The 11,219-nt window shown below is 39.5% G+C and overlaps 2 protein-coding genes across 3 annotated transcripts; one reads left to right on the forward strand and one right to left on the reverse strand.

Moving 5' to 3' along the window:
* Positions 1 to 438: 438 nt before the first annotated feature.
* LOC141840450 (uncharacterized) lies at positions 439 to 8,683 on the reverse strand. Of its 2 annotated transcripts, XM_074728437.1 has the most exons (11): positions 8,492 to 8,683; positions 8,285 to 8,368; positions 6,252 to 6,347; positions 5,979 to 6,054; positions 5,806 to 5,901; positions 5,598 to 5,686; positions 5,397 to 5,501; positions 3,100 to 3,237; positions 2,026 to 2,134; positions 1,268 to 1,470; positions 439 to 708 (listed from the first exon to the last, which is right to left on the reverse strand). In XM_074728437.1, the coding sequence occupies exons 1-11, from the start codon at positions 8,558 to 8,560 to the stop codon at positions 640 to 642; spliced, it is 1,134 nt and encodes a 377-aa protein (XP_074584538.1). In that variant the 5' UTR covers positions 8,561 to 8,683; the 3' UTR covers positions 439 to 639. The 2 variants fall into 2 exon arrangements, with proteins under 2 accessions (XP_074584538.1, XP_074584539.1); XM_074728438.1 differs by lacking the exon at positions 6,252 to 6,347.
* Positions 8,684 to 9,354: 671 nt separating this feature from the next.
* Positions 9,355 to 11,207, forward strand: LOC141839375 (putative polygalacturonase). The gene is made up of 4 exons (XM_074727104.1): positions 9,355 to 9,451; positions 9,535 to 9,903; positions 9,978 to 10,344; positions 10,431 to 11,207. The coding sequence occupies exons 1-4, from the start codon at positions 9,413 to 9,415 to the stop codon at positions 11,138 to 11,140; spliced, it is 1,485 nt and encodes a 494-aa protein (XP_074583205.1). The 5' UTR covers positions 9,355 to 9,412; the 3' UTR covers positions 11,141 to 11,207.
* The last annotated feature ends 12 nt before the right edge of the window (positions 11,208 to 11,219 follow it).

Raw genomic sequence — 11,219 nt, forward strand, 5'->3', positions numbered from 1 at the left:
TGAACGATTTTATGTAATTAAATGGCTATTCTTGTGTGTTCCTTCCATAATGCTTTTAAAATGTAAATGATTCAAGAATTAAAGTGCATTTGGCCACTTATAATTATCTACTAGTAAAGACTGATCTTTATCTCCAGGTCGATGGAACTCAGAATGGAGATGTCCTCCTTAATATGTTCGATCTATCTATATATATATATATATATTCTAAGATTTCATATAATTCCATTTCCTTTTCTAATTTTGTTAGATTTCCTCATTTTTGTGTGTTGTAGTATTGGATACACGCCTTTTATCATGTTTCTGATGGTTATATTTTAAGCATATATTGGTCAAAGTATCTGAAAAATTATTTCACGTACGGGATCATGTCAAAAACAATTGAAATCACTGAATAAACTAGCAAATAAAGCCAAAACACCTGTTGAAAAGATCACGGGATGGAAAAACTTGTCTGATTATACAATGCAAAAACATTATTTCTGTATTTCTCATTATTGCCGATGCAAAATCAGATGCACTTGAAATACACAACCCATGAACGAATAGGGGAACAATACATACAATCAATTGGAAAAGGTTTAAACACTTCTACAAGCTGCTTGAAGAAAGATGGGCGATGGGCGCAGCCATTGTTGATCAATCTAACTTGACGTTGGAGTAAAGAAGAGTGTCCCTTGTGAGTGGCATGTTCAGTAATAAGTAGACCTGAGGAGGAAAACAGCATGTAATCAGGGTTTAACAAAAGAAGAAGCATATCCAAATTTCAAATATAATACCAATTAATAAAGCAGAGTCTTTGGTATACACAAATTAATATAATTTGTATATAGAGATGATAAAGATACATCATACGTCTGAATTTTGAAATAACTAAAGATCAAAAACAAAACCAAAACCTGAAAAATCTAGTTTTCGAGTCAGTTTAGTTTGATTTCCCATGTCAAGTTGAGTAGGACAGATATTTTGCCACACCCCCGGTGGCAGCAACAGACTAAGCAATGTTAATAGTGCAAATTTGTGAAAAGTACCTTGTGCCCAAAAAGCCTAGATTACCATTACTAATTGTCATAAAAGATACAAGTGATTAAAAAAATAACCGCATTTGTTTCAATGTGTGCATATGTACTAAGATTCTTTCTTTCCTTGCATGAATATTTGCTTAAACTAATTTTAGTTGCTATGGAAGATAATTGCCTGCATGAAATATATTTGTTCTTGTTATGTATTTTTGGTTAGTGATTGGAAGAAGGTATAGGATCCTCACCCCAATGAGAGTCGACACAAGTAGGATAATCCCAGTTATCCAGGCCAAGCTACGCCTGACCAGCAGCACCTCTGAGTCAGTTGAATTAGTTGACCCTGATTCTTCTAACAATCTTGAAATTCGTAGGCCATGGGTCATATCCAACAACATCCCTGACTCTGAAGAAGGGTCATTGTTTGAGATGATGACCCCAACAATCTTCCCTGCAACACAAACGTTTAAGAGTTTCATTATGCAACTGTACAATTCAAGAGTAGATAGTTGGATTCAATCCTTTACAATTCAACCATCCTCATTCCCCACTGGAGAAAGGTGCAGCAGAGAATGTGCGCAGATCTCTGGACAATGCCCAGGAACGCTTAAGGAGGGAGAGTGAAAATCATCCTTGTACTGGCACTGCAGAAAGAGTACCTCATCAAGACAAAGTAGGGAAGATGTACAGGGTGGACAAAGGAGATGAGAAGGAAAATGTGGATGTGGGTTTGAGGAGAGATTGTTGCTATCAGATGTGGCCTCCCCTTGGGGAATAATTTTGGGAACTCAGGTCAGAAGGGTAGCTCTCATGTCACGTTGAATTCAAGACAAGGAAATATTGTATCGCATTCTATTCAAAAGTCACAGAATGCATGTATATATAGTAGCCATGACTTTAAATAACCAACTAATTTAATTCTTGTTTGCCTGTTGATTCCACTGACAAGAGTACACATATACAACTAAAAGTTATCTGATATGGTAAAGAAACAATTAGGACTAACCTTCATAGCACACTTGTAGTAACATGTCAAACAACTTAAGAAGTGTTAGGTGAAGCAGTTCCACACCCTGTTGAGTAATTTCCCCCCAACCATACTCCTCTCTAAGAGCCTGTGTTATGTTCATCAGATTAATATATCAAACATTTAGAGGTTTTTTTTAAATAAAAAAGTCAAAATAGGAACAGATTTGACAATTGACCCATTATAACTGCAAGTTTTCTCATGCAAGCCAATGGCCATAAATTAACATAAATAGAATATAACTAGTTTCTATAAGCTGCTATTTCGTCAACCCTCTTTTAATTTAAGAAACACTAAAGAATGGCTAACGCCAACAGATTACATCATAACACACTTCTCTTTGATGGCTCTTCTCTAGTTATTAATTGAGTGAAAGAATTCCTCATTAGCCTGATAAAAGTATGACAGTTAAAAATGCCCTTGAAAGGTGTATACAATTACTTTTAAGAATGCAAGGAAAGAATTATTACTGCAGAAAAAATTTGCCCAGATCAAATTCAATTATCAATGAATTCAGATGCCCACATAAAAAATCTATCCAAACTAGCTAACTAAAAGATGGATAGGCCATTTCATAAATTTTAGGAGAGCTCAGAAATCTGAGCATTATAACCAACTAACTATGAACAAAAAAAAAAGATTTTTAAAGGCATTACCAATATATTTTGTCAGAATAATTGAAATTTCGAACCCCATTTCAGAAATTTTTATAAGTTGTGTTTGCTTGGAGGGGAAGAAATAGGAGAGATGAAATAATTTGAGTGAGAAGAAAAGAAACTGAATTATATTGCCTTCCTTCTAGTCACTTCCATCTTATTTATTTACAGAATTAAAATGGGTGGCAGACAATGGGGTTATTATTAAAATGCTTAGTGAAAGTTTCACTTCCATCTTAGTGAAAGTGCGATTTTTTTTTTCAGGTAATGGCTTTTCATGAATAACTCATTGGCTCTGAATCTGATAATGGAAGAAGTCCAAACAAGACTAATTAAACCCTTGCTTCTGATGAAAAAAGAACCAAAACATAGAATATCTATGAGAATAAGAGATCACCTCGATCCCAGTGAAGTGTCCCATCATGATTTCTGAATGTTTAACAGTGCTTCCTGATAAATCCTCATGAATCTCCATAGACTTCTTAACATTTCTAATCAAAGAAACAAGGTTGACTGCAAACTGAAAGTCTGCTTTCTGCAAAATAAAAAAAGTTCTGAAATTTTAACTTCTAGAAATACAAGGTCCTCACTGAGTACTCATTGGTAAAAAGGACTTCTAGAGACTTGCATCGGGCATGTGACTGACAACTACAGCAAACAAGCAAACTTGGATTCCTTTTATATCTTAACCAACCTTAGCTTATCCATAAATATGTCAATGCTCTGAAATGAAAAAATCCTATGCAGATTAACTTAAACATTTTTTATGTATCTTGCATCTTAATTCAGAATAAATTAAGATTTTCCAACAAAACAAAAACAAAAAGTTGTGTCAATAATTCCACACTTCTTCAAAATGCTTTTGTCATATTAGAGCAAAAGAAGGAAACTTCAATGACAGCCTTTCAATAATTTCATCACATTATACCATGTAGAGAATCTTGTTGTATTATATTATACAAAAGCAATATAATCTTTAATAATGGCAAAATTGTCTTTAAGTAATTGAAAGTTAAATTTTTAGACTTCCCCCACCAATGCAGCTATTTAATATATATATAATACTGCCTAGTGCCTACTACTGTGAAAAAGGATTTCTGTGACTGCCAACTGCAGCCTTAATATCAACAAGCTTTCATTGTAACTTGGTTGTGATGCAAACTCTTCCACCTTAAGCTTCCAACAAAAGAAGGAAATAAATGTCAGCAAAAAGAAATTTTGACACTCTAGGACAAGGGCATGGCAATTGGAGAAAACAAGGGTGAGGAAGTAATTTAGTACAAAATGGTTGCAGAGTTTAGAGTAAAACATTTGGTTAGCCAATTAGGGAGGACTTTATAGAGGGTATTAAGCTATTAACCTATGAACAAAGCTAACATACTTCTTCTGTTCTTCATAAGGAAGATATTAGATTAAGGAGAGAACAATGAATATGCAATCAAACTGGGTGACAAACAGGATTAACAATGTACTTGTCCAGGGTTTCTGCCTTCTATGCATGAAAATTTTGTTGCCAGTTTCGATATCATGACACTTTGTCCCCAGCCTCTTCAAAGTCATCGAGTGAACAAGAAGCATCCCACCCACCTCTTCAAGCCTGAGTCTTCATCAAACTTCGAGCACATTATCTTCATTGAAGGAGAACAGCAAGAGTGAAGAGCTGCAGTTCCACTCTGCATGTGTCTTTCTCTTCCTCTCTCGCTGCTTGAGTTGTCTCCTCCAATGTGTGTTATCCTCCACCATTGTTATGTTTATATGTTAGTTAATTCTCCACCTCTTTCATTTTCATTACATTAGTGAGGATGAGGAGCTGGTTGTGATAAACTTGAAAACTCCTTATGTTTCTTGACTGTTTGTTGTTGGTCTGATTTGTTGCTCTTGGTTTTTGTTTTGCACTTTGGCTTAGCTGTTGGATCTTCAAGCTTTTGGCTAAATGGTTTCTTGTATGTTAACAAGAATTTTATTTGCTTCTGTTGGTGCTTCATGCTTTTGGTTTGATTTGCTTCTATTGATTTATCTTTAACTCGAAGATATTGCTGTCAAATTTAGATATAAGGGTTGTAGTTTATATAATGTTTTTGTCAGTTCTTCATGCTTTTTTTTAGGTTCGGGAACTTCAGGTGATAATTAAATTATAAAAATCAGAAAGATTCATAAACAAGCATCACATCAAACAACCTCAACAATAGAATTGAAATGCATAGCAAAGAATCCATTAGGAGAAATGAAAAATCAGACCTTAGTTAGTCAATCCAAACCAAGCACAGTACGTAAAACAACCTTAACAATAGAATCGAAATGCAAAACAAAGAATCCATAAGGAGAAATGAAAAGTCATGCCTTAATAAGTCAATCCAAAGCAAGTACAGTAAGATGCTTATCGCTTTGGGTTTGGGCTGGCTATGCATTATAATGTTGAACCAAGACAAAATTGTAGACTATATTAACCATAGGATAGATCCATAGCTAGAACTTATATGCAGGTGTTAGTGTATAAGTGTAGCATATGTTAATCTGCTGATTGTGCGATTTTTACAAGTAATCCAACTTAGGGGAATCAACACCTTTCGGTTATGCTAGCAAAATGAATCTGGTTATTAATAGTCATTTATGAACTAAGAAAGAAACTACATATGTATATTGTGCAACAGAAAACAGCAAAGAAGCATTTGGTGGCACTGGATAGGGTTTAACCTTCGAAACATACAGACTTAAAGTGCTACTACTGGATAAAGGAACAAGGAGCTTTCCGTCTAGTGATAGTATGGTGCCAACATATGAGCCTCCCATCCAAGTTGCCTATAAAATAACAAATATTTCAAATTGCGTTAATAGATATTGAGCAAAATCTTTCAATATCATATTAACTAATAAGTAAATAAATAATAAACTTACAAGTTTAGTGAGTTCCTTATCAAGACAAGCAGCATCACATTCAGGATCCAAAGGATCATTCAAAGGAATAACTGAAACTTCATCTTCACCTAAAAAAGCTTGTAAAATTTCATGGAAAATGTAGTAGCAAGAGAACTAGAAACCAACGGAAACAGCACTATAACAGTGAATGATATGCATATAAAGATGCATTTGACATATTAACCACCTGGAAGTTCTAATGTAACCTTGCTTGAACCAGAAATCCTACTTATGAAAACATTTCCATTTTTTTTGTTCATATATCCAGCAGACTTCAATGGTTCTACAAGAAACTTAACCATGTAAGTTCCATTATAACACAAAGTATTGTTTCAGCTCCAGGAAGCCAAATGTACTGACCTTCAATTCCACTAATTTGCATCATGAAAATAGCATGAGGTCGGTTAAATGGATTAGGAAGTAGAATCTTATTTATCTGTCAATCAAACAACAGCAAGTGTCAGCCTTCACTAGAGATAGACTGAGAATTTACACAAGAAAAGGAATGTAGAACTAGCAGTTAGTGCATGGAGTGGACAATTGAAGTAATGAAGAAATATAGTTGAGTTCCTGTGGAATCTACAGCTAGAATAGACTGGATGTAACAGCGAATAGGTCCAGTACAAAAAATACCTCATCTGCAGAATCAGGGAGAAGTGAGGAAGATGGTGCGAAACCAAGTAAGACCGAAAGGGTCGCAGCAACTTGATGAATAGAGAGTGAGTTCACCTGTGACATAGAGAAAGTGTTATATTTCATTTCCTTTCAGGTATTAGAAGATATAAAAACAAGATGCAATCTACTCATGAAATTCAAAATGTGAGTTAAAAGTATCACAAAATGACAGAAGTACCATGAGATTTGCAAACAAATAATGAACAATGGCTCAAATAATTCACAATAAACACATGACCCAAACTTACTAGCGCACAACACACGCAATGCATAGGATACTAGGACTCATACTAATGAAGCATTTGGAAATATTAGAATAAAGAAGCATGAAATTAATTATTTTGCTACACTGGATAACCAATACCAGAAGAAAAAAACTCGCTAGTGTCAATATAAAATGAAGTGCACATATTTTGTAGCACAATCATAAAAACAAGAAAACTCCATAAATTACTTAAAACTAATTCATGAGAAAAAGTAAAATCAAATTTAATATTTGATTTCTCAAATAATACAATGGAAACACATAAGTCTTAAGCAGCAAGAAAGAAGCTTTCCTGCACAAAACTACATTGGAAATGAGACAGTAAGCTTTAAATTCTCTTCTGAGGTCCAGTTATCAGACATCTATCCCTACTACAAAATTGAACTATGGTGGATCCTTTGAATGTTATGGTGGTGATGCCACCAAAGATTAAAATATGTTAGTAATTGGTATTTGTGACTTTTCCTATTACCTAGTCATACCACAATCTTATAAAATTATCTTTTTAGACTAGGGGCACAAGACAATAGCACAAGTCTCCTAAGCCTTCTCTAGTTTAACCACCTAGTCTTTGTCCTATCAATATTCCGTTGTTGATAAAGAAATAGACACAAAATATCTAAAAATCTTCCTTACAAGAATTTTATGTTCATCCAAGTTAACTATCTCCTCCCCTCTTCTTTTCTTAAAGTCAAATCTACATGTCATATATTTAGTTTTATTTCTTCTTACTTTACAATTCTAGTCTTTGAAATTTATCTCAATTCAAACTTTGAATTTATTCTATAAATTCTCATGAATCAGTATAATACCATCTATTCTATAAATTCTCTCATCAATCAGTATAAGATCATCTACATATAACATATACTTAAGAAGTTTCTATAAAACATAATTCTTAAGTACATCCAATATCAAAGTTAAAAAAGGTATAAATTTGACACCTTAATGTAAACGTATAAATAGGGGAAATTATTACTTATGTTAGCAAAGTTTGCACTTAGATAGTTGGATGAGTAACTACTAGTGCCAGTTCTCTAAAGTCTAAACTTTCAACTATCATACAGGAAAATTTGAAATATTGTTAATTATTACTTATATTAGCAAAGTTTATACCTGAATGAGTAACTACTAGAGACAGTTTGCTAAGCTTTCAACTATTGTACCGGAAAATTTGAAATATTGCCAAATATTGGAACAATTGTAATAAGTTTATACTCATCATTTTTTACTTAAAACCATAGTCATTCTAATAGGGGGCCTGTATGGAAATTTTCATTTTGATTTTATGGTAGAAAGCTGACTCTGCATAATGAGTTCTTTGGTTACTAGGATAGATGCAAGTCACGGACACTTGATCATTTCAGGTATGTTAGCTAAAGTATGTTGTCTTGATTTAAAACATTAGTTCAAGGGAAAACTAAAGCAAATAAATAGATAAATATTTTCCTAAAGCTACAAGACTAATTCTTTTAATACTTAGCGCATGGTACACCATATATATCCAGGTTAACGGTTTAGACTCAATGCTACCGAAATTAACACCAAAAAATCTCGGGTGATGCCAGGGATAACAACAACTATGGGCAGTGAAGAAAAAATATATTGATGACAGAAACAAATCCCTCAACTTTTTGTCACCTAATATGAAACATTTACTCTGATACATCTGTCTACTGCCCATCACTGTAATGCAAAAAATAAATAACAACAAAATTAAGATCACCATCCCCGTGGCCTCCTTCCCACCCGTTCTGATATATTTCTGTGAAGACCCATCGAGGAAAACGACCGATCCAGTGCTCTCCCCCTGCACGGACAAATATGATAAAGTCCCACCATTCCCAGACAAGATCCACAAGTAAACCACTAGATACCCGTGGAACCACTTTCAAAATCGAAATTTTGAAAAGAAGGGGCGCGGAGAGTAAACCCTAGCTTGCAGACAGTACGTTGAAGCCATGAACAGGACGCATAGCCAGCCGACACGGCGGACATCCATGGCTGAAGAATTGGACAAAGGTGGAGGCTTTAGGGTTCCCGTGACGAGGGGGAGAGGACGAACGGAGAGACGAGGGATGATTATGAGCGGAAAACAAGTTCCCGATACTTGAATTTTATTTTTCTGAAAATTCTCGCGATATCGGATTTATTACTCGAAACGGTATGTTATCAAGTGGGCCTCTCGAAACGGTATGTTATCGAGTGGGCCGATCCTGGGCCGATCTATGCGTTGACCGGGCCCTTCTCCTTCTTCTCCTTCTAAAACTTTCCTAATTTGTTTATCTAGGCGTTGACCGGGCGTTGACCGGGCATTGAGAGAGTGAATATGATCGTAAGCTGAGTGATCTCCCATGGAGACCGCAAAAGTCTACTAATTCGGAAAGCCTTGGCACCACAACGCGAGTTGTAGTGCTCTTCTCGCCTTCCACTATGATCACGCACGCGCGAGCACCAAACAACGACTAGAGATAAAGAGACGAACATATAAAACAAGCAGTTGGTCCGGCGGAGTGGGGCGGCCAATCGCCTATCTTTTCCTTGTCTACTGAGTGGATCGGTTGGGTTTCTAGCGAGATCGCTGCGCATGCGAAGGGCGGAGCGCACTCGGTGTCAGTTTGTCGATTTGCGAATGAATCACCGTGCGTTTCGCCTCGGCGCTTGCTTCCGCCTTCTTCACGGGAGTGGATTCCACCGATGTGATGGCCCGTGAGCGTGCAGAGCTCACGAGGAAGAGAGAGAAATATAAGGATCGCGCCGAAAGCGAGTGGCAGTTTCTATAAATGGTCTCCGCTTGCATGAGCTACTCGACTCGCTCGCTCGCTCACGGCCTCCTTTGCTGCTGTTTTTCTTAATGGAGTTGCAGAAGCGCAGTAGCGTCTCACTTCCGAAGGTATTCGCATAGCATTTGCTTTTGAACTCTATAGATCGTTTCATGGATTGATTCTCTGTCGTCGGTGTTCACTGAAACTACAGATTCTGACGATGTGGCTGCTTCTGCTGGCGGCATCCGCCGGACCGGCGGAATGCATAAGAGAGAACCCCCGCTTCTCCGCCCAGGATTTAGGCGGCGGCGGTGGCGGCGGAGAAGCGGAGGAGTTCCGCTACTCTGCCGCCGCCTGCCGGGCGCACACGGCTTCGCTGGCGGACTTCGGCGGGGTGGGCGACGGCGTGACCTCCAACACGGCGGCCTTTGGCGACGCGATCGCCCACCTCAGTCAGTTTGCGTCAGACGGCGGCGGGATGCTCTTCGTCCCCGCCGGTCAGTGGCTCACTGGCCCGTTCAACCTCACCAGCTCGTTCACCCTCTTCCTCCACCGCGACGCGGTCATCCTTGCCACCAAAGTAAACCTTTTCTACTGCGCCCGAACAACATTGATTGAAGAGGACTAATCAAATGCAGTTTAATGCTGAAACAGAACGTGAACGAGTGGCCGGTGATCGATCCCCTGCCTTCTTACGGCAGAGGCAGAGATCATACCGGCGGACGATACAGCAGCCTCATCGGAGGGTCAAACCTCACCGATGTTATCATCACAGGGGACAACGGAACGATCGATGGACAAGGTGCGACTTGGTGGTCCAAGTTCCATGGCAACAAGCTCAAGTACACGCGAGGATACCTCATCGAGCTGATGCACTCCGATCAAATCTTCATCACAAACCTCACGCTGCTCAACTCCCCTGCGTGGAACATCCACCCGGTTTACAGCAGCAACATCGTGATTTCAGGGATCACGATTCTGGCGCCGGTCCACTCGCCGAACACCGACGGGATCAATCCAGGTGAGGAAGAATTCTGAAGCACGGAATGGATTTGCCTATTTCTGAATTCTGTAGCAGAGTCCAGACTGGAAATAGTTTTGTGGCAGACTCGTGCTCGAACGTGCGGATCGAGGACTGCTACATCGTCTCCGGCGACGACTGCGTGGCGATCAAGAGCGGGTGGGATGAGTACGGCATCGCGTACGGCATGCCAAGCCAGCACATCCTCGTCCGGCGCCTCGTCTGCGTCTCGCCCACCAGCGCCGTCATCGCCCTCGGCAGCGAGATGTCGGGCGGCATTCGCGACGTGCGCGCCGAGGACATCACCGCCGTCAACTCCGAGTCCGGCGTCCGCATCAAGACCGCGATCGGCCGCGGCGCCTACGTGCGCGACGTCTTCGTCCGCCGCATGACCCTCGACACCATGAAGTGGGTCTTCTGGATGACCGGCAACTACAAGTCGCACCCGGACGATAAGTTCGACCCCAACGCCATCCCCGTCGTCGACGGGATCAGCTACAGCGACGTCACGGCGGTGAACGTGACGATGGCGGCGCGGCTGGAGGGCATCCCCGGCGCGCCCTTCTCCGGCGTCTGTATCTCCAACATCACCGTCGCGCTGCGGAAGGCGAGGAAGCTGCCGTGGTACTGCGCCGACGTCGAGGGGGTGTCGAGCGGGGTGACGCCGCCGGCTTGTGCTTCCTTAGCGGATCAGGGCAGTGCCAACGCCGGCGTCGGCCTGTGCCCGTTCCCGACGGATCCGGCGCCCATGGAGGACATGCAACTCCAAGAGTGCACGTACGTAAAAACTAGCTAGTAATATCAACTGTGTTATGCTACAAATCAAAAACTTGCAGAAATAAGAAGATATATTTAACCAGAAAGAGCAATTTAAT

This window comes from Curcuma longa, chromosome 11, assembly GCF_044706935.1.
Source record: "Curcuma longa cultivar G26 ecotype Majalengka, Jawa Barat chromosome 11, ITB_CL_G26_1.1, whole genome shotgun sequence".
Taxonomy (NCBI): Eukaryota; Viridiplantae; Streptophyta; class Magnoliopsida; order Zingiberales; family Zingiberaceae; genus Curcuma; species Curcuma longa.

Coding starts and splice junctions, on each gene's coding strand:
- LOC141840450 (XM_074728437.1), bottom strand. CDS start 8,560: ATGGATGTCCGCCGTGTCGGCTGGCTATGCGTCCTGTTCATGGCTTCA. Junction 1,471..2,025: donor ACTACAAGTGTGCTATGAAG/GTTAGTCCTAAT, acceptor TTTGTGTTGCAG/GGAAGATTGTTGGGGTCATC. Junction 709..1,267: donor TTGTGTCGACTCTCATTGGG/GTGAGGATCCTA, acceptor TTTCCTCCTCAG/GTCTACTTATTACTGAACAT.
- LOC141839375 (XM_074727104.1), top strand. CDS start 9,413: ATGGAGTTGCAGAAGCGCAGTAGCGTCTCACTTCCGAAG. Junction 9,452..9,534: donor GTAGCGTCTCACTTCCGAAG/GTATTCGCATAG, acceptor CTGAAACTACAG/ATTCTGACGATGTGGCTGCT. Junction 10,345..10,430: donor CACCGACGGGATCAATCCAG/GTGAGGAAGAAT, acceptor GTTTTGTGGCAG/ACTCGTGCTCGAACGTGCGG.